Below are 22087 nucleotides of genomic sequence, written 5' to 3' on the forward strand. Positions count from 1 at the left end.
AGGTGGAGCCTGGGGCTGGACATTTCACTTTGAGTTCTTTGGAAATTTGGGTTTCCTGTGGTGTAATCATTTGCTTTATCAAAATGGCGAACTTAAATAGAAAGACAAAGAGTTTTAAATGAAGAAAGTATCTTGACAACTGAAGATCTTGTACTTTATCGGTATGTCTAAGGAGTCAAGCGTACCTTCGCTGCCCAAGCCACCATGTTTCGAGGAGATTTTACGTGATCTTGAATCCACCACGAGAGTCGACGTGGCTTTCACTGTGCAAAAGAAAATATTCAAAAACTGGAAATCATCTTCTGGTAGGATAATTGTGTTGCTATTCACACTTTACAGAGTCTCCTATTTGAAAGTTGGGTATTTTTATTTACTCGGTGTTGCTGATTCGGCGTAATTGGGCCGTAAGCAGCGCCGACATAACTAATTGATAAAATTGATGAATGGCATCAATTAAGTAATAAGATTGATATCAATTTACATGGTAATCAAATGGTTTAAATTGTAATCAATTTATAAAAAAAAAAATGATATCCAAAATCGGATAAGTCTAATTGATAGCAATTGAAAATCAAAATTGTAATTGATAAGTTATGCACTGAATCAATTGATAATAATTGAAATCAATTAATAATAGATAATGATAATTGAGTTAAAAATAATTGTTATTATTTGCTGATAATAATTGATAACAATTTAGTAAATTGATACAACTATTATAAATTGCCTTTTGATTATCAATTTAAGTATTTGGGGGTACTCCATATTATCTTGATAGTGAAATACACTGCTTGGCAGACTAGAATTGTATGGTTTTTAAAATTATTAGATGGGGAGTGGAGGTTGGGGTTTGGAGGTTCGCGAACGCCAGCCCAGCGAAATACAGAGAAAAGAGGCCTCTGCCAGCAGGGAACACCCCCGGCTTTGGCCATGTAAATAAAACAGTAGAACAGCCTATGGGGGGAGAGGTGGGGCAGGCTGTCTGGGTGACAGACTATATATTATCCCAAACCAATCAAATATTTATGCCTGTATTAGTCATTTCTTGCCAGTTATTTGTACTACTTTTTTTTCCGAGAAGCATGAGTTTTTAGTGCAATGAGCGCTACTGTGGCCACCAATACAAAGATATAAGAAAGTAAGCCATGAGAGAATCACACTTATGATTGACACAGGGCCGTAGCAGGGGGTGGGGCACTGGGGGCACGTGCCCCTTCCCCCAATATTTTCAAAAATTATACAGAAATGACCAGTAGGGGCGTGGCTGTGCCCCTATTGTTTTCCCAATGTTTCAGTATCGTGCCCCCTAATGATTCGAGGCCTGCTATGGCTTAGCCTACCTAGGCTTTAGATGCTGTTTTTGGCAATAAAAAAAACCCAAAATCTCAAAATCGTATTTCGTGCCCGCCATCTCAGATTCAAGTGACAAAAAATTAGAGGCGCTGGGGGGGGAGGGATCCACGATGGCGGCCACGAACTACGATTTCAAAATTTCGAGGGTTTTTATTGCCGAAAACAGAATCTAAAGCCAAGAGGTAGGCTAGCCGTGGCTATGTGACAAAAATCATAGCTAGGAGGATTCTGTCATTCTCTGATTTGCACTAAAGTATTTTCTGCTACCATGGTACTGACTAATGGTTTGGCCAAGTTGATTTTAATTTTTACTTTTGTTTTTTATTCATAGAAGCATTGTCCAACCCCGAACTGACGTCAGGTGAAGACAAAATAAGCACCATAACCGTTGATAACAAGAATGATTACAAACAAGTCACAGAATTCCTAGAGAATTATCAGTCATTAATGGACAATATTAAACAATTAAAAGCTTGTGATCAAGAGATGGAAAAACAACAGTTGAGGTTGAGAGAAAAGATAGCCCATGTAAAGCACTCATGGAAAGAGTCAAGTCCTACATGAGTGTAAGCCAGGAGTGTCCATCGTTTAAAAATGGTGTTTTTGAGAGTGCCTAGACATTATAGTTTCAGACTTTATTTCTTAGATTATACAAAGAAAAGTGACTTTCAAATAGATAGCCAAACTGTTAGCAGAGAGAACTGCAAAATAGGAAGAATTTAGTTATTGTGAAATAGTGTAAAGCAGATGATATAGAGGGATGCAGGGAAGAAGAGAACATTCTTTCCTCTTCTCTTTGAAATCCTGGTAAATTACTTTTTGAAATTGTCGATCCAGGGGCAGATCCAAGAGTCCTAGAAAGGGGGGGCTGTAGAAAGGGGGGGGCTGTAGAAAGGGGGGGGGCTGTAGAAAGGGGGGGGCTGTAGAAAGGGGGTGTGTGTAGAAAGGGGGGGCTGTAGAAAGGGGGGCTGTAGAAAGGGGGGGCTGTAGAAAGGGGGGGCTGTAGAAAGGGGGGCTGTAGAAAGGTGGGGGCTGTAGAAAGGCTTTCAAGGAAGGTGTGGGGTGGGGGCAGATTCATTGTTCTTCCTTGGATTTCCTTATATTTCTTAGGATTTATAAGCCGGATGGGAACATCTTACAAATAAGGGGGACCAGGGCTCACTCTGCCCACCATACCTAGATCTGCCCCTGGGAACACCCATTGTATTTATCTACATCATCAAGCCTAGAGGCTTTACTGAGAGGGGGGTGTACCCTTACTATCATAGACAAAAGGTATAAGAGTTATACCATTTCTTCTTTAGAAATATACCTTTTTTTGACATGGATGACCATGGCCCCAGTGCCTACACTGCTGTTTAAGAATATTGCAATGTAGTTGCTTTTAAAAGAATTGAAATGAAAGAGAAGTAAATGAAATGTTTGAACAGATATTCTTGTGTGTAAATAATGCCCCCATCAATAACTAGGATATTTGATTACCAATAGATTCTCATATGCAGGCGCATATACAAGGGGGTGCGAAGGGTGCACCCCCCCCCCACTTGGCAGCCAAAAAGTGGGTCATTTATTATTAAGGAATCTTCATCTAGTATGCTTTTTCAATATGATACCTATAATTGTGCACCCCCCACAGCCAATTCGTGGTATTGATGCACCTGATATGTAGGTAAACATCCAAGCAAGACAGAGACAGCTCAAACACTACTAAAAAATCATCCTATCAATTTTTTTTAAGGAAATGATTTTTTTTCTTTTGTTGTCTATGCCCGACACAACCAATCAAACAAATGTTTCAGTTATCAAATGAACCCTTGATCTGTTTAATTTCCAAAAGTTATCAAAAAAAAAAGTTAAACTTTTATTATCCTTGAAACAGTTTGATACAGTTGTATCTTAGTCTTAGCAATCTTGTCATAAAGAGGCGGTTAATCGACTGCAAAAAAAAATCTTGTTGAACACTACAAATTCCTCCACAGGCTCACCCTCAACTGCTCAAACATTATAAATACCGCTTATTCTAAATAAACACACATCACAAAGCAATGAGAGTTTATAGTGACTTTTATTCTAGGATATAAGACAATTATAGGACAATTACAGGAGGTGATCAATCTTAAAAATATTCGAGCTAGTAAGTAAGCCTTGATTCCTCGAACCGGAAAAGACAGCAGAAACATACAGGAAGAGGAAGTCAGCAAGTGTACCAAGCAAGTGCCAGTGACGTCATAGCCATGCAGAGTGTGACAGGCCGCCGAGAAGACTAGGGACGAGGCTATGGTTGTGAAATTTGTGTGTAAAAAAATCCCCAAATTTATTGTAAGGGGTTTCCCGTCCGTTATCCTTCACAGAAAAAAATTTTGTCAGAACCAGCGACCTTTTAAATACAGATTTTCTGTGGTTACTTGTGCAGCTGAGCTAGGGTCGATCTTTTAATCGCGAATTGCAGCAACCAGCTGTGTTCTTCGTTGGAATCCACTTTTTTGTTTCCTTTTGTTTTGTTTTTGTGGTCGGTGCGTTTTGTGCATCAGTCAGGCAAACAGATCATCTTAGTCATCTTAGCCTGTGGGGACTGAAAAATATGGCTTCCGATAAAGCAAAGACAAGCAGTTATGTATCCGATTTGACAGGTAAATCTATTATTTTAAGGAGGGATAGAATAATTACTTTGCGAGCAAAGCTTAGCTCGTAGTCATTCGCGTCTGTGTGTGTCGCGTAGCAATGTAAAGAGAGATACAAGAGAAAAGTCTCTGCTAGCAGGGTAGAATAATACATGCATGCATTCTTCTGCATTTTATTGATAATGTAGGCCAACCCCCTGTGCAAAATCCCCCGCCCTACCAATCAATAATTCCAATAACCAATAATAATCAATAGTAATCGATGAAAATAAATATCAATCAATCGATTAATATCGGAAATCAATAGAAATCGATAACGTGAAACTGTGTGAGTATCGACTATTATCGAAACATATTGAAATTATCGATTATTATTGATTTTATTGATAAATATAGATTTCTGTCCTATTCCATCAATATGCATCACCCTTATCTGGCATGATCAATTGATTGACTGTGTTTCTCCAAATAAAATCAGATAGACAAGGTAAGATAAACAAAGCGAGTCTTTATATTGCTTCAAAAGGCTCAATTTCGCCTTTTGCAAACCACATTCACAATATAGCAACAACATTTATTACCTAAGGGTTCATTAACCCATATAATTCTCGATAAAAGATTTCTGAACACTACTCAGCACAGATGAACACACGTCAAGAAGCTAGACATATCATTCCCAGATCACACGGTAACGGTGATGGCAGATTCAACTTTCTAGCGGTCAGTTTTAAATATAAGCAATCAATAAAACTGTATCCCCGATAGAATTATAATTATAAGATTTTATTATCATTTCAACATTACTTATTAATCATTAATCATGGGCGGTAAGGAGGGGCTCTGCACAAGTTTCGAAATCTGGAAATCACGTTTCACTATACGACACGGATCAATCTTTACTCGGAAATCACGATAAACAATTTTTTAAGAGCATACAGTAGATTACGATTTTTTAAGAGCATAGATCACGATTCACTCTGATCAAATTTTGCCATTCATGAATCACTGCGAAGGTAGCAATCACGATCACAGTTTTCAATTTATCCTTTTCACGATTCACAATAAACAAAAAAAGGCCGTTCACGGATAACGAAAATAACCCTTACTGCCCCTGATTGTTCATCTATATGGACATGATTTTGTTGTTTTTTCAGCTGTTCCACTTCAAAAGATAGTTGAAAATAGGCCTCTACTTGACAAGCTACGCTGTTTGGATATTGAATACAAAGAGAAGTGCAACTGGCAGCATTTGGCTCATTCATTTAAAGTGCCACAGGATGTTTGTAAACGTCTAAGCTCTTATCACAGACAGAGCCCAACAAAGAAGCTGTTCTTTTATCTTCTATCTTACCGTTCAGATCTCCCCATCAGTGAACTAAAGCAGGCGCTGAAAAACATCTACAGAGCAGATCTTTTGAGTTGTATCAAAGGTAAATTGGTTCTCATTGTTTTCATCTTATGTTAAAAACAAATTTTTATATAGGCTTTCAAAAGACCACTTCCTCCCCCCCTCTTTGCTGTCTGTCTATGCTTGGGCAAATGACAAATTTTGCATTGCAAAGAGGTATGCCATTGAGCTGTTTGTTTACTTTAAGATCTAAATCTACTGCTTTAGATCTCAAAGATGATGCTTTGGTTTCTGATGTTATCACAAAAACCTCTGTTCTGGAGACACTTGCCATTGAGTTGGATGTCGATACTATGCCGGCACCTCAAGGCAACTGGGAAAGCCTGGCCCATGAAGTTGGTATTAGAGACCACCTTATCTTGGCTGTTATAAGGTCTGAATATAATCCTGCTGAAAAGCTGCTTGAGTATCTGTCATCCACAAGCCCAGACCTAGCAATCGGCACATTGAAAGCACATTTAAAGTCTATGAACAGGGGAGACATCTTGGACCTACTAAGGGAGCATAAAGGTATCTTGTGCATTATGGAGAAGGTGAAGAGTGTAGAGCTGCTAATCATTTAAAAGAATATAAAGTATCTAAAGCAACTGCAAAATGGCTACTCAATGAGCCAAGTTTTCATAATGCATCAATGGCTCATGGCAATATAATACTAATATTATACATGACAATATAATACTAACACCCCCTACATCTTCCAAATATAATCTAGTCTCACTTAAAGCATTATTTCAGAAGATGAAACACTGAGAGATGTCATTAAACTTGGGACAGATCTTCAATTTAAGGTTACTCACAGCCTTAATAACCATAATGGATGGCAAATCCTAGCAGATAAGCTTGATGTTCCTGCTGAAGTTGTTGATGGCATCAGGCCACCAAATGAGAGGGACGTGCATAGTCCAAGTCAAGGGCTTCTTCGCTTCTTGTCCAGAGAAAGGCCACACATGACAGCACAGCACTTGGTTGACAATCTGAATGAGATTAATAGAGCTGATGCTGTGTGGTTTATCACAACACACTTTAGTTTGCCAATCAAAGGTTAGTAGCATATGGATCAGGGGTGAACCCTTGCCCCTGATCGTCTAGGACATAGGGGATTTTTTTGCATGCCATATCGGGTAGAAGCCCAGGGTTTTTCTTCTAAACAAACACAGAGACTGCGTGGCAAACAAGGAACATTTCAGCCAAATTAGAGGGAAACTTGTGAAATATTATCAGAATTTAGTCTAACAAACTCTGTTCCTACTGCCTTTGGAGAAAAACAGACGTGGTGCTTGACAGCAAGATCAGTTTTAACTCTAAGGGATAGCACTAAGGGCGTGGTCAACAACAATTCTTACCCCCTATAGATAGCACATTGGGTGTGGTCGAAGGAACTTTTAACCCTAAGTGATAGCATTAAAAAACAAAGATAGTTTCAGTTTTCCTGAATTTTATTGCTGTCTTGAGATACTGCCATCAAGCACATCTCTTTTCTATTCTATCTTTTCAATTGGGCCACCATTTAGCGTGACATACTCTAAAAGAAGAATCGGAAAAAATCCTCCTCCCCGGGCGAGAAAACCCCTAAAAGATAGCAGAATCGGAATCCTAAAACACCCCCGAAAAGATAGCAGTTGGTAAGAATTTTATACCCTAAAAGATAGGTCGAGCACCCCTGTTTACTTTTCTGCCCAGGGCATTGGGGACTTTACCGTGACCGTCTCTAAAAATTCTTTTTCATCGATAAGGATGGTAGGTTCCATCATTTTAGCATTAATTGAGCTTAAAAAAAAGCCCTTAGGCAAGCTTTTAAATACAACACTAAAGCGATTTTTTACCATTAATAGGACCCTTTTTGTCCATGGTAATTTTTAGTAAAGTGGCGTGATTTTTCCAAACCCGAAAACACCCCACATTCTAGCTTCTTCTCTCAGATGATCATAACACTCTTGTTATAATTTTTACAGATGAAACTTCATTCCGTGAGAGAACTGCATCCTGCCCTGCATTGGGTGAAAGGCACACACACTCACGACCCACTCTGCAGACAAGAGCCTCTACGCCCGGCACGCCAAGTTTAACTGCTGAAGGCAGTGCCCCATCCATATTGCCTGGTTTACAGGAATCTCATCAGCAAGATGTGAGCATCTGCCATGGTTAGTCTCTGCCAACAACGGCACGTTCATCTTGTCAACTTGAGAGCAACGTATGCTGTAAATACGTTTCACTTTTATAGATTGAATTTATGTAAAACTTATTTATGTAATATCCCTGTTGGATGTAGCCTCCCTCACAGGCCCGTAGCCAGCTCTAATGAAGGAAAATTGAGTACAAAACTGAACCCCCCCCCCCCCCCTTTCAGAATCTTGTCTACGGACCTGCCTCACAGGCGTTATTAGGCAGGTGTCGCTCGCTCCCTCCTGTTACAAAAAAGGTGTTCGCTGTGTTAGAATGTATACGAATTGCTACAGCGCCAGGCAAAATTGCTGTCCCCTTTTCTGGATTTTTTTCAGCATACGGAGGTTCAATTTAACCTATTCCTCCCCTGCCCTTCTCCCCCTCCCCCAGTACAATGTTGTTCAACTCATTGGGCTTTCTTTCTCAGAATTTGAGCACGGTTACATCCAACATTGAAAGGGGGAAGGTGGGTTTCAGGGACATTGTCTTGGAGAGAAAGTTGGTTGACTAACGATGGGTAATGAAAACTCTGCCTTCATTATGGACGCGACAGCTAATTTTGTCTAGCATTGCAGGTGAACTCACAATTCATGTAAATAATCTTATTTCTTCTTCAGGCCGCTTAAGCCAGATCCCTTTTGGTTCTCATGGTTGCAATCTCGAGAGAAAGCCAGATATTTTCATTGGACGCGAAAAGGCACAAGCAAGTTTGATTACGGCGCTTCTTTCCTTGGAGCATCCAATGATAGGCGTTTGTGGGGTTTCTGGTTTCGGAAAAACCACACTTTGTGTTAATGCCTCATATGAACTGATTGAAAAGGGACACTTTGTGGCCTATGTGAATTCCAGACATGTTCACTGCACCGATAACCTTGCTGAGAAGATTTTAAGAGAATTTGGTATGACTGGAACTGGTAGTGCTGACCCAGTCAGACAGGCTATCTCCCTTCTGAAATCCTTCAACAGAGATGTGATACTGATAATCGAGAACGTTGACAAAATGCTACACCTTTTTCAGAGGGAAGATAAAGTTACCGCTATCAAAAAGGAAAGTCGGATTAAAGTTGACGAGAGCCAACAAATTCTGTCGTCTTCTTCAAATTTTGGTACCATGTGTAGCAAACAGCCTGAAAGCTCAGAAAAGTCGTTCCTGGAATTTATCACTGACATTGCTACATACTGCCCTAGAATCAAGCTTCTCGTAACATGTTGGGAGAGAGTTGATTACTTCAACTTTACTGTGAAAAATATAGAGCTTAAACCCCTTACCCTTAAAGATTCCGTCAAACTTCTCCAAGTTAAGAGTGAAAAGGAAACTGGTAAGATGATGCCCAGAGAGCAGGCTGAGAAGATTGCTTTGTATTGTGATGGTTACCCTCTGCTGTTGTGTGGGAGCAGCGTCCAGGATTTACCAGAATTGACAAGGAACATTGCTCCTGCCGAAGTCCATGGCATGCTCGATAGTGATAAAAAGACCAGGAAACGTGTTGATTGGTGTTTCAACAAGATTTTTGAGAGGATGGATAAAGACGTAAGAAGAGTTTTGGTTATGATGTCGGTGTTTCCTGAAAGCTTCACTGTGTCTGATGCCACCATAGTCACCCAGGGCATAAAAGCTGAAGTTGTTGAGTTCTGTCTCAAAAAGTAAGATAATCTATCTTCAAATTTCAGGTTGCATGGAATCTGTATTAAAGATTTCTTTTGTTTAGTTGCACGCATATGTTTTGGCTAGGGCTGGATCAGTTTTTTTATTATTTAAGAACCTCTGATAAGAATTAGTTATGTTATGGGTAAGTGGGTGGATAGTAAAGTAGGTAGAGAGAATACTGAATATTTTTACTATTGCCAACCTTTGTAAAAGATCACTTTGTAGCCAGTGGTTACGCCCGACAAGCTCGAGTTCTTGCCTCAAAATACTACGCTAGAAAAGTCAAAGATTTGGCGTGAATTCACGGTCAACAGGTCCCGGGAAACAGCAAAGGCCCATTTTAGCCGTCTCAGAATGCGATTCATGGAAAAAAATTTTTTCTGCAAAATTAAAGTTTAAGAACTAATGATACAGGTTTTGCAAAAACCACAAAAAACAAACAGTGGTGTCAAATTTACCTTTACCAAGACCTTAAGAAGTTAGGTGTAAATAAGTTCAAATGAGTGATGGATTCGTTATCTTTCTCTTTTCTAAAATACATTTAATATTAATCTGCAGGTTGACCAACAAACACTGCTTCAGTCGTTATAATCCTGATACTAACGCATACACGCTCCATTCCGCTGTTCGCCTGTTTGGCACCAGGAAAGGAAATGATGATATCTACAGAGAGTTGTATTCCCTGTCAAGGAAAAGGTTTATTGAACACTACATAGGGAAACTGGAATTGTACGACGGCAAATACTTCAGTAAGAATTCACAAGAAGCTGTCCAGGCGTACCGTCAGGCCAAGTGAGTATGTCAATTTTGTTTTGAGTGTACTTTAAGTAAATAGAAGCTCCCAAGAAGGCGCTTGTGTAGTTCAGAATACTTGGCAAAGCTTGTTCTATGTGCATGTTGCACGTTAGTTCAAAAAACAGGGGCGGCCAGGATTTCTAAATGGGGGGGGGGGATGATGGCCTGATAGACGGCTTATAATTGATCCAGTGGTCCTTGGTAGGTCACTACATAGATCTTAAAATACTTCACGCTGAATTGGAATAGTCGCGTCAGCAAAGGCAAGCAGGTGAAGTCACATGGACAGTACCTCCCGTCCCTCCCCTGTATCCGCCCCTGAAAATACATGCAAAAAAACACCATCCGCTCATATGGGGGGGGGGGGGGGGGGGGGATACTGCCTTCCCACTCTTTCTAAAGGCTGGGGGGGTGGCACCACCCCTACCCATCCGCCGCCCAAGAAAATAGTGCATTGTTGTCCCAAGATAATATCTGTATTGTTCTTCGAACTGGTGCTGTTTCTGTTAACATTCACTTCCGGTCCCTGTCAGTGACAGACAGCTGGGCACGTGTTTCTGCCCGGACTTGTTTTTGAGTTCTAGATAATTCCGAAAACTCTAAGAAACTTACGTAGGAATAGGTCGGTGCGAAGAATTAGATCTTATGGAATTTTAAGTCACTACATTCTACAGGGGGAATAACTTCTCACCGCAAATATGTACTAATAGAATACAAGAATACAAGTTGAGTTCTCTTTCTTTGAATACGAGCTCAAGAGACAACCTGGAAACGCGACACCATCTGTGAAGGTTTTCTATAGGCACAACATACGCGCTATAGGCTTTCAAATGTCATCTCTCTCAATAAATAACAGCACCCCTTGTGTTGCTTTGCTCTTTTTAGATACAACATCCGCCAGATCATCGAGTGGTGTGTCTGGGAGAATAAGCCTCCCTTAGACCCCGCCCTCAAACTTCAGTGCATCGATACCTTCATAGATAGTGCATTGTTTCTGATTAAGATGATGTCAACAGAGGAGTTTCGCACCCAGTTTTTGCTGCTCGCCAATCAGTGTGAATCAAATGCCAAACGACAAAGCGCCTTGTTTGTCTACCAAGGGGCCATGAATGTCATCAGTTGCACATGCTATCCCAATATCTGCCCGACTTGGTTGCTTCTTGCCCTGCACTATTTTGAAAAAGCTCGTGAACTGAACATAGAGACAATGAAGTGTAGTGAGCGGTGATTCTTAAGAGCAAAGGTGCTTTGGCTTGTTTCGCGGGGAAGATGTTTGGTACGGAAAGGAAACACCGACATCGGCTTGCAGCAAATTGAAAAAGGACTGGGTATTCTCCGGGCTGAAGACAACCCAAAGAGGTCCAAGAAATCGACAGGGAAAGATCCCAAAGATAAATTATTGAAAGCCGTCTGCTTAGCATACTTGGCAGGTGAGGTTAACCGTTATGCAGAAAGAGGGCAGATGGACAGGCAGTTAGACGGAAACACAGAGAAACAGACGTGACTGAAAGGCAGAGCCAGACAGACAAACAAACAGATAGCGACCTATCAAGACCCCGTTCCAACGTTTTTGTTACTGATACGGGTATCGTCCACATAACGCCAAAACAATGACGATTTGAAAACGATATCCAGAGTAGAACAATTTGAAAACGATACCCTTTCGCTTCCGTGGGGACGGACGAAAACGGAACCTTTCGAAAACGATGGCGTGACAACTCTAGGGTCTAAGAGACAAGACAAACTGAAAAACAGCGATTCCATGCACGTTCTCTCAAGTTTCATTTGCTTTTGCCTTTTCAGTCTCCATCAAGTGTCGTTCCGAGGCAATCGAGATTCTACAAAACAAAGTCATTCACATTTGTGAGCAAGCCTTGGGAGCGCATCCTGTGACTGCCACAATGTACGACTACATAGGCATGATCTACTATGAACAAGGGAGGCTCAACGAGGCTTTTCAGTACCTCCAGAAAGCCCTGGAGTACAGGAGAAAAGTCTTAGGGGAACACCGTGATACCGCACGCACTCTGTATGAGCTAGGCGCTACTCTGTCTGCCCAAGGTAAGGAACCAAGAGATGAGGAATCTTCCCTGGAAACACACATTAACGAAATCTCTTGATGAGTTTTTACTGGGCACGTACAGTATAAGGTGGCCTGATTTATCAGACGGCACGTGATCGTTCGTTTCACTTACTCTTTCTTTTCGAGGAAGTGAAACGAACGATCACGTGCCGTCTGATAAATCAGGCTAAGTATAGTGATGTACAAATGTATATTTAATTCCCAGCAAGCGTTATGCCCCCGGAAATGAACCAGGAGCAGAACCTGGCATCCCTGAAATACCTGGAACAAGCTCTGGTCATGCAGCAGCGTGTCTTGGACACCCCTGAAGAGATAAGGATCACATGCCAGGAACTTGCCGTGGTGCTGACTGCTCTGCAAAGGTACGAAGTAGCCCAATGCTACATGGATAAAATCAAAGAGTGCCAGCCTAAACTCAGGAAGATACCGCAATGTGTGATTCCATAAAAAAAATCCATAACACCATCCTTTGACTATCTCTCTCCATACAGTCTGTTTTCTAAAAGTAGATAGACTTTATGATGTCCTAGGGCACTATCTCAATATGCTAATAGCCAACTTACGCTGTTCTGGGCGCAGCATGTGAGATGAAAGATAAGACTGCAAAGCAGTTTGAAAGCCTCGATAATTGGTAGTTGTGTTTCATTATAACTCTTTTAAAGAGCCATATTTTGATATAGATTCATATTTTATTTTGCAATCTTTTGTAGAGAAATTGCTAGTACAAGATGTAAATAATTTTAAGCTAAGCTAAATTTTTAAATTAAACATTAAAATGTTGAAAATATATGACTGGGACAGAATAAATGGTCTGCACATTCTTATTTGTTTTTATGATGATGAGTGCTTTTTTTCATGAGTTTTTTTTTTTTTTCATGCTATCTTGTAAACATTTGTGGGCTCTTGAATCACATTTTTCCTCTGGAAGGAGGGGTAGTGAAGTGGTTTTGGTGTGATCATACACTTGTCCTATCACTTAGGGTGTAAAATTTACCTTTTTTCTTTACAGGGCAAAATTGGTTATATTCCAGGGCCTACTATTAAGGGTGTCTGGAGCTTGTTACGGACGAGAAATAAATTTATTCGATCACAGAACTTCATATGAAATTATATTCTATGATTTGCTGTTAAAATTCAATGCTCGCAAGCTTATAAGAACTCGTTTTTCTGTAGGACAATAAAAGAATGGAACAAGCTGCCCCGCCTTACCCTGGATTCCACTAGTGCAGATATTTTTAGAGAACATTATAGGGGGGGAGGGGCTAAGTATTGGGCAAATGGCTAGAAAAACAAAAAAAAATCAAATTTGCCTTGACACAGACCACATTTCATGTTCTGTATTTTTTTTCGAACTAAGTAATAAGATTAGATCTAGACTAACTCCTCTACAAACAACGTCATGGTAATAGTTTGCAAACGTTGGCCTTGATATCAGCCCTTATTTCCTCTCTCCCCAGTCACCCCATGCCATTTTTATGCATTTGCTGTACCCACACCCACCTTTAAAAACACCCACATTGGTACTATTGTGAAAACGAGTGGCCTTCATATTAGCCCCCTATTACCTCCTCCCCCAGTCACACTGCCTGTACCCACCCTAGCGAATATCATCTTACAACATCACATGACACAGATGTCGGAACATGAGACAGGGTAACAAAGAATCCGTGATAGATCAGGGATAGACCCCGATTGCTTCCATGGGTTCAACAAAATCACACTTTTTGAGCAAAAGATGCTTCTTGAAAGAACCATTCTTTAGTGACAGACAACCCATGGTAATAAAAGTACTGGTGAAAGTATGTGGGCTTTTATCAAAAAGGAAATTTGGTACCTATTGCATGCAGAGAGGGCATGCACAACCCCACCCCCAGCCGCCGAAGATATTCTGGCACATGGCGTTATGACAAAATGGAACAAGCACAATAATCAAAGGTGAAAATATGCAATTTATAGTTTTACTGCAATCAAAGGGACCCTTATCAAGAAATGCAGCACTTTTGGTGGCATAGCAGTTGTTAAAAGGGCTTTGTCACCACTTTACTTCCGGAGGGCTCTAAATTATCAGTCACATGCTATAAATTATCAGTCACATCCTCAAAGAAACTTGCAATAGACAGACTGCTTTTACAATTTTTCAACTGGAAGTAAACTGGTGACATTGCCGCTTTAATTAATCTAGCAATATTCAAACTCTTTGCAAACCACTTCTGAAAAGAAGTACCTATCCTCTCTTCATAATGTTAATTTGTTTTCATTTAAAACAATGTAATAATTGTCATAATATACACAATTGTTGTATATCCCCTTTTAAGTTCAGTGATATTCAATTTTGCAACAGCATAATATATTCTTCTTCACTTCTTGAAATTTTCTGAAAAATAAAATGGGATTATGTTTATAAGACATAATCATAGTATGTAAGACCAATTATAATATATTTAGACCAATTTTGATAATAATGACTTTATAATAATGATAATGATGAAATTCACAGTTTATTGAAAAGTAAAACCTCTGTACAAAAATGTATTAGATGTCACCTATTTCAGAAGCAAACTTTTTTCTTTAAAATGAAAAAAGTTTAAAATATATTGAAAATAAAATCAAAACCAAATAATTAGGCAAGGTACACAAACCTTCTTTGATGATACACAAAAAAATAGTTGTGATAAAAATGTGATATCATTGTAATTATCAGATAACGATTAGCTAAAAATCAACTTTGTGCTAACAAAACCACAAAGTTGTGGTCAACGTTAAGAATTGAAAAATACCCACCATCCCCCCATAATATCCCACTGTTTCTAGCACCCAGTCATGAAGCAGAAACTGAGGTGAGTAAATCCAAGGCTTTGTCACTATCATTCTCAGCAGCCTTTAGTGCTGTGTGAATTTGTTCCTTTTGAAAACCAAGCTCCTTGAATGCCTTGCACAATTCTAGAAACTCTAAAGCCTAAAGGAGGAAAACAAATTCAGTTACATTATGCTTGATCATCAAAAAGTCTTTTTTTCTTGTCACCTAACTTTTCTTTCTTCGGTCTCCAATGATTTCTAAAAAGCTCTATTCTGCCACCAATATAGCATACTTAAAACATTCTTCTTGTAAACTATATGGCACCATGTTGTGTCTTACATTATATAGCAGCCCATATAAGAACACTTTACAATTCTTGGTAGTCAGCCCACATTCATTTTTTCTTTAGTTAGACACAAATAACCATGTAGTACCATGCACACCCGATACAGGAGAATAAGAGAGCTTCCAAAATGACTATGATAAGCTTTGTGTATCAATTGTCTCCCAATGTATGCCCCAGAGATCTAGCGAGCTGGGTTTTGTTACATTCTGGCTCCCACAGATTAATCATCAAAGTCATTTGATTTATCAAATGCAGCCAAAAAGTCTCTTTTGGGCATGCACGCATAGGGAGGGCTCTGCACCCTCTAGCAGCTCCAAATCCTTCATTTTTTTAGTATCGAACACCAATTAGAGACATAAGGGTTGTGTTGGGCATGGAACCCAAAAGGAAAAATTCTGTATTATGTTCACATGACATCATTAGGCAGTACAAAGAGAAGATAAGTACAATGACTGTGTTATATAATAGGAGGCCTGGCTCCTCAAAACAATGCTATGTTCGCTTGTCATAGATAGGAATGAATTTATTTGACATTTTGATTCATAAATTTAATCATGGAACTTAGCGATCGTCTCCAAATGACGAGTGGTCATAGCAGGGTCCTAAGGAGCCAGGCCTCCAACACAGTGCTGAAAATAAAATTTCTAATGAATTCTGTCCGCCAAATAAATAAACTTCTTTTGCTCGTAATCCAGGCTACAGGCCTGCAACCTTACACTTCGTGATGCCAAAATTTCGCGATTTTGAGATGGCAACAGATATTTTGGGTTTTGTGATTTGGGGATAATAAAATCAAGCAAACAAAGTGGAATTAAAACAGCTGTAATCATCAAAACTGTAACAATTTGTAACAAAAAGATGTGTGGGCTAAATAAAGTTTAATAAAAACCTATAAATACAAGTCCAACTCAACCCCTTAACGTACTATATGACTAAGATGACTAAATAGACAAGGTGCTAAAAAGGTGTAAAGCTCATTAAAGGGCCAATATTCCCCCGAAGGCTTCTTGTGTACTCACTTAATTTTCGTGCATCCTAATTTTCGCAACACTTAATTTTAGCATCACTTTATTTTCACAAATATTTTAAAATCTTGAAATTTGCTAAATTAGAGTGACATGAAAATTAAGTGTAATAAGGTATGTGATAACTGTCACACTCACATTACTTGGTACAGAATGAACTCACCTTTGGTTTATCATAATTATTACACTCCATGGCTATTTCCACGTCATCACCATCATGGCCAGCCTCGGAGAGTTCCTCCACGGCCACCAGGTAGTCAATTACCTGATGAGTATGGATAACATAGTGGTTTTAACATGCCAGACTACCAAACCCAGGGGCTTAATAACCACTCCCAAGCCATCAAATGTTCACATTATTTCTTTGTGTTTCTGTTTATAATTGATTTGTGTTAGTTATTGTCACCAGTTTACTTCTGGAGGTCCGACGGAAACCTCAGCTGTTAAAAGACAAAAGAATCTATTAGAATCCGAGATATTTAACAAGCCATCCGCTCTAAATTATCAATCACATCCTCAAAGAGACTTCCAATAGACACACTGCTTTCACAATTCTGAAATATTTATCGTGTTTTCCGTTAAAAATAATCGGATATTGTTACGTAATCCACCGGAAGTAAACTGGTGACAATGCGGCTTTAACTTCATTTCATCTTTAGCTGCTTGCTATTAAAATTGATATGGAGAGTTTGGTGAGAGATTGAAATGACCACACTTATCTCCAACCCATTGGCTAATGGGACGGTTGTGATGATGTAGAAGTTGAAAAAAACAGTTCATGAAGATGTGGATGTGGGTTTTTTTACTCCCCCACCTAAATGTGTCATCAGGGAAAGGCAAAGAATGACAGTCTCATGCATCTTTCCCATTTTGTGGTCAGGGAGAGGGGGGGAAATCACCAAACTCAACTAGAAGGATCACTCTAATGAAAGAAGAAGTAACCATCTGCAATCTGGACAAGAAACCAAAGGGAAAATGGACTGAAACTACGGCAAAATAATGGAATAGAAAGCAAATTTTTCAGCGCTTACTAATCTGCTAGAATTTTTTTTGCCATAAAGGGCTTATTTCCATTGAAAGGTTTTATATTTTTGCCCTTGTCTGAAATGAAGGCCACAGCCATTTCTGGAGTTTATTTTGCCTTGAATTTGCCATGCAAAAAGTCATGTGACTTCTTAGTGCAAGTCCCCTATTGAAAAGCATAATGAAAAGCTATCCTTTCATTCTGAGGCATTATTGGTTTAACCTAAAACTGTGGCTACTGTGCTTATATGATGCCCAATAAGATGACGTCAAGACTCACCTCTCTGTCTTTCTCTCCAAGTCTATGCACAGCTCTTGCAACCCTAGGTTTTGGGAAACCCATGATTGATATATAGTTAACCAACTCTTTCTCTCTACTTTCAAGCAGTGGCAATGGATTTGGTAGACTGGACTGGTCGCTAGGAGAGGGATGTGATGGATAGGAGGCAGGAGGGAGGGGAGAGGAATGTTGCTTCACCCTTTCCTAAAATAAACAATAGAAACAAAATTAGTAAAAATGTTCCTTTAAGGGTTATTTCCCACTCTTGTGGTTAAACAACAAAGGTTTTCAAGGCGCCTTGAAATGATATCCTCCCCTTGCTGTAATGACATTACAACCCTTTCGCCAATAATCTTCTTCTCCTATGTGAAGATTTAACTTAAGTCCCTTTCTTTAAACTGACTCTCTAGTAATTTTCTGGTATCCCCTCTCCTCCAATGAATTCTCACCAGCAGCTACCGCTGCCTGCATTACTATGTGGTCACCAAGGGTCAATTTACAAAGTTCCATCTGCAAACTCTTTTCCATCAATCAAAAGACTGATGTCATGCACAAGCAACTTCAAAAGGGCTCCAAATTTTGATGCTTGTAAAGAAAGCAAATACTCTTCATGCAAACATGGGCTTGATGAAAGAATATTTGCACTCCATTGAGCATTAGCACTCAATAAAAAGTTAGAGACTTTATCTGGGGTAGCTGTGTATGAATTCAAACCCACTTTGATGAGGATGTCTAGGGAAGTAAGGCTCGTTTAACATCCCCATGTCTCTACTATTTTCATCTGTGATATTGATTGCTGTAAAGAGGACACAATCCTTCTGGGTTATGGCGCAGGTCAGGCACACCTTGGCTGTTTTCAGTTTTTAAAGTGCACCTCCCTAAATTTAGCAACTCATGTTTGTTTGTGGGAAAGAGGTTGACCATTTCCTGGGCTTAACTTATTCAACACAAGCCATGCCCATGCAGATGGTGGTAGTCCCTGCTTATGTCTAGCTGCTAATCAAAACAGCTTTCTACTATTCTTACCTGAGCCCTTGGGTGTGGCACAGGTGGAGCCATCCGCCTGGGTTTAAGCACTGGTGGTCCCTGCTGCTCCAATAAGGACCCTTGATTGGACTCTAGAGATCCTTGCAAAGGTGTAAGCATTCGCCTGGGTTTTGGTATTGGTTTGTTATCCTCAGATGAACTACTAGGGATTGGAGGGGGGAATTGTAATGGCGGAAGCCTACCAGGCTGTGTCGGATAAGCAGTTATATTATTATCACTAGAAGCAACCGTATTATTCACCGAAGGTGTCCCAACCATGCTTCTAGGTCTGTTATATGTCTTTGGTGGCAACTTGGGTGGAGAAGTTCCATTGTTAATATCAACTAGCATTGGTGCTGGTTGGGCTGGTGCACCATGGCGGGAATATTTATTATACTCAGAAATACCCCATGAATGCGACATATTATACCCTGCATTTCTCAAAGGTGGGCCAGTACCTACTGAGCCAGTTTCATTACCATCCGCCAGATTCACGAGCTGATTACTTGAAAGGTCAGGAACTGACTTAGATAGGCTTGTAGTGAGGTTTGTATTGTTCTGGTGGCCTATGGTACCAAGAGGTGTATTATCTGGAAGATAGGTAGGTACTGCGGCAGTGCCATAAACCATTTGCTGAGAATTTGCCAACTGGTGGTTAATCCCACTTGAAGAAGAGAGGTAACTGGTTTCAGTCGCAACCCCATAAGCTGTTTGTGGAACACTTGTTGATTCAAAGTTTAATCCACTAGAAGTTGATTTAGAAGGGAGGTAACTAGGCGTTGTTGAGGCCGCATAGGCCATTTGGGGAACACTTGTCGACAGAGAGTTTAACACACTAGAAGTTGCTGCTACTGTACTAGTAAATGATGCTTGTTGCCCTGTTGTTGCAGAACAACCTGTTTGAACTACAGTAACACTCGGCTGGGAAACGGACAGCAGAACATCTTTAAGCTCATCAAGATCATTTATTGTCTGAAGTTCTACGAGCTCAAAAGGAGTTGATGTGTTATTTTCAAAGTCTGCCAGATCAAAAGAGTTTCTTCCACCCAAGCTGCTGTTCCTGGAATGTCCATGTCCAGTCACAGTAGTTGGTTCTAATATGTCTGTAGAAAACGCCAAGTTCGGTGTGGCTAAAGGAGGTCCCTCATTTGATTGATTGTCTAAAGCTTTGGCTTGTTCATTTTCTTCTTCCTCTTGGAATTTCTTTGCTTTTATTTTTTCAGCCTTTGCAATGACTTCATGCTCCAGTCCAAAGTCATACTAAAAAAGAGAGTTTTGGTGAGATATTTTGATAAAGTAGGGCTGAATGCAGATTATACATCAAGTATTTTTTTAGCTTTAAAGGCCTATCAAAATAGACATTCATCTCCCTAAAAAATACTGTCTCAACCGATGCATGCCTACAGGCATGATAGAGGTTGAATTAGTCGCTAAAATACACACCAGGCCTGTAGCCAGAATCAAATTCTACTGAGGCAAAGCTAGCCACTAGATGATGAGGTGTTTTATCTCATACTTTTCAACTGTGAAACACTAAACATCAAAATTTTATCAAGATGAAAGCCTCACTTGTCTCATGCTGGCTACGGCCCTGCATACTGCATTTGAGCAAAATTTGCGAAAACATAGAAAAAGTTTCAATTTTAATCATTTTTTTCTTCTGACAGACTGATTTGTGAAAACATAGAAAAAGTTTCAATTTTAATTATTTTTTTTCTTCTGACAGACTCATTTGTGAAAATATAGAAAAAGTTTAAATTTTAATCTCTTTTTCTTATTCTGACAAGGCATCTAACATGATGTGGGGAAAGTTACCAAATTTAATGAAAAAATTCGGGAGGAAGGTTGTGGACCAAAATCTGGAAAAAAATTACAAATTTTGCATTGTTATATCTATTAAGCATCAATATCAACCATTTTTTATTTACTTGCAGGTAAAAGATATGTGATATATACCAACTGTAGTCATCAATTTTTATCTATATAATAAACAGAATTAAATAGTTTGAATTCATTTATATGTTCTACAATAAAGTTGCTTCAATACTCAATATTAATCATAGCAAAATGAAGAGTTAGCAAAGTACCACTTATTTCCCTCGCTTCTTCAGTACCATTGTTATTGAGTGTAAAAGCAGGGCTGAGTAATTTTCAAGGCAATGAGACACATTTTACAAAGAAGACATGTCTTTGCATATAAGACACACTTTACAAAAGCACAAGTCTTTACATAAAAGACACGTATTACATATCATATAAGACACGTCCTTGCAAATAAGACAAGTCTTACTATATAAACAAGTTCAGATACTTCTGTAATGAATTAAATTCTAAGTTATAATTAAGTTTGCCATTGTTTGAGAATAATCATTTTAATATGGAGGTTTTATTCAAGCAATTGGCCATTCCAGCTAAAAGCATGCGCGCGCACTCACCATGGGAACCTACCTCAACTACCAGCATGCAGCGTGTGCTTCGTTTGATGTAAGCTTAAAAAAGCGCGCGCTGCATTCTGGTAGTTGAGGTAGGTTTCTATGGTTATGTGCGCACAAACTTATAGCTGGAATGGCCTATTATAACTGGTAAACATGTATGGACACTGATTTTAAAAATCTTTAGTGAGGAAACAAGGAAGCATTCTTGAGTCGTTGTGAATTTATTAAATGTCCATATATTTCCTCCCTGTCACATAAATATTCAATATTTGGCACCCTCCCCCCCCCCCCCCCCCCCACCCTGTCAACCCCTATCCCATATTATATTGTTTATGGGCTTAGGGTGTAAGCTCAGGTAAAGATAAATCACACCACTCACCGTCAAGCTAAGGATCTCTGATGGATCTTTTAAATGAAACCCAACCGGCAGAGCAACCTGTGAAAAAATTCCATGCCGCAGTTTTAATAGAATCAATCAGCTGTATATATTCGGCATTTCTTTCTTGCATATCGCTGACATAAAAAGTAGGGACGCGTTCAGACGAAAGATAATATGTTATCAATGGGTTTTCTCGGTTCTTATTTGATTTACCTTTGCTGGTGGCTGAAAACTTGGTCCCACCTTGACTTCTATACCATCTAATGCGCTGATATCGCTATAATCTATGGAATCCGAGCAAAACAGCGGTCAGGAAAAAAGGAACGGCAAATATAATCGCCCAAATATTCCGTGTAAACACAATACTTACGACTCCCAGCTTTGCGAAACGTCTTTTGAAAAGCCATACGCTGTTCCTTGAAAGACTATGCTAAAATTCTACCGATGTAAAGGTCACATTTGCCTAAAAATAGAGTTTTCATAATCGATGTGATTGCAGACTTCAGTTTCTTTCGTCCATCTTGCTTTGGATATGATGTCATTTGTATGCACCAGGTCGTCTCTGTCTAACGTTTACACAGGTTAACCAAATTCGTTCGGATAAATACCCCAGTTTACCTTTAGGGTTTAATCCAAATATTTTCTTGTTTTTAAATCAGTAAGAAATACTGGGATATAAATCACTATTAAATATCATTTAGACTA

General features: G+C 39.5%; 3 protein-coding genes across 6 annotated transcripts; 2 read left to right on the forward strand and 1 right to left on the reverse strand.

Moving 5' to 3' along the window:
- Nucleotides 1–32: 32 nt before the first annotated feature.
- On the forward strand, nucleotides 33–2096 carry LOC116613486. Its single transcript, XM_032373978.2, has 2 exons — nucleotides 33–305; nucleotides 1685–2096. Exons 1-2 carry the CDS (start codon nucleotides 164–166, stop codon nucleotides 1915–1917), a joined length of 375 nt encoding a protein of 124 aa, XP_032229869.2. The 5' UTR covers nucleotides 33–163; the 3' UTR covers nucleotides 1918–2096.
- Nucleotides 2097–3614: 1518 nt separating this feature from the next.
- On the forward strand, nucleotides 3615–13316 carry LOC5505641. 3 transcript variants are annotated; one of them, XM_032373982.2, is made up of 11 exons: nucleotides 3616–3983; nucleotides 5129–5404; nucleotides 5590–5892; nucleotides 6118–6423; nucleotides 7335–7523; nucleotides 8163–9189; nucleotides 9752–9985; nucleotides 10874–11418; nucleotides 11792–12049; nucleotides 12277–12433; nucleotides 13081–13316. In XM_032373982.2, exons 1-8 carry the CDS (start codon nucleotides 3935–3937, stop codon nucleotides 11214–11216), a joined length of 2727 nt encoding a protein of 908 aa, XP_032229873.2. In that variant the 5' UTR covers nucleotides 3616–3934; the 3' UTR covers nucleotides 11217–11418; nucleotides 11792–12049; nucleotides 12277–12433; nucleotides 13081–13316. The 3 variants fall into 3 exon arrangements, with proteins under 3 accessions (XP_048583908.1, XP_032229873.2, XP_048583907.1); XM_048727950.1 differs by lacking the exon at nucleotides 13081–13316 and having other exon boundaries at nucleotides 12277–12895; XM_048727951.1 differs by lacking the exons at nucleotides 5590–5892; nucleotides 13081–13316 and having other exon boundaries at nucleotides 3615–3983; nucleotides 12277–12895.
- Nucleotides 13317–13393: 77 nt separating this feature from the next.
- LOC5505634 (ubiquitin-associated protein 1) lies at nucleotides 13394–21947 on the reverse strand. Of its 2 annotated transcripts, XM_001626348.3 has the most exons (8): nucleotides 21753–21946; nucleotides 21596–21666; nucleotides 21383–21439; nucleotides 18569–19828; nucleotides 17543–17746; nucleotides 16403–16504; nucleotides 14853–15027; nucleotides 13394–14445 (listed from the first exon to the last, which is right to left on the reverse strand). In XM_001626348.3, exons 1-7 carry the CDS (start codon nucleotides 21787–21789, stop codon nucleotides 14890–14892), a joined length of 1869 nt encoding a protein of 622 aa, XP_001626398.1. In that variant the 5' UTR covers nucleotides 21790–21946; the 3' UTR covers nucleotides 13394–14445; nucleotides 14853–14889. The 2 variants fall into 2 exon arrangements, with proteins under 2 accessions (XP_001626398.1, XP_032229875.1); XM_032373984.2 differs by lacking the exon at nucleotides 14853–15027 and having other exon boundaries at nucleotides 21753–21947.
- Between the last annotated feature and the right edge of the window lie 140 nt (nucleotides 21948–22087).

This window comes from Nematostella vectensis, chromosome 5 (genome assembly GCF_932526225.1).
Source record: "Nematostella vectensis chromosome 5, jaNemVect1.1, whole genome shotgun sequence".
In the NCBI taxonomy this organism is placed as follows: Eukaryota; Metazoa; Cnidaria; class Anthozoa; order Actiniaria; family Edwardsiidae; genus Nematostella; species Nematostella vectensis.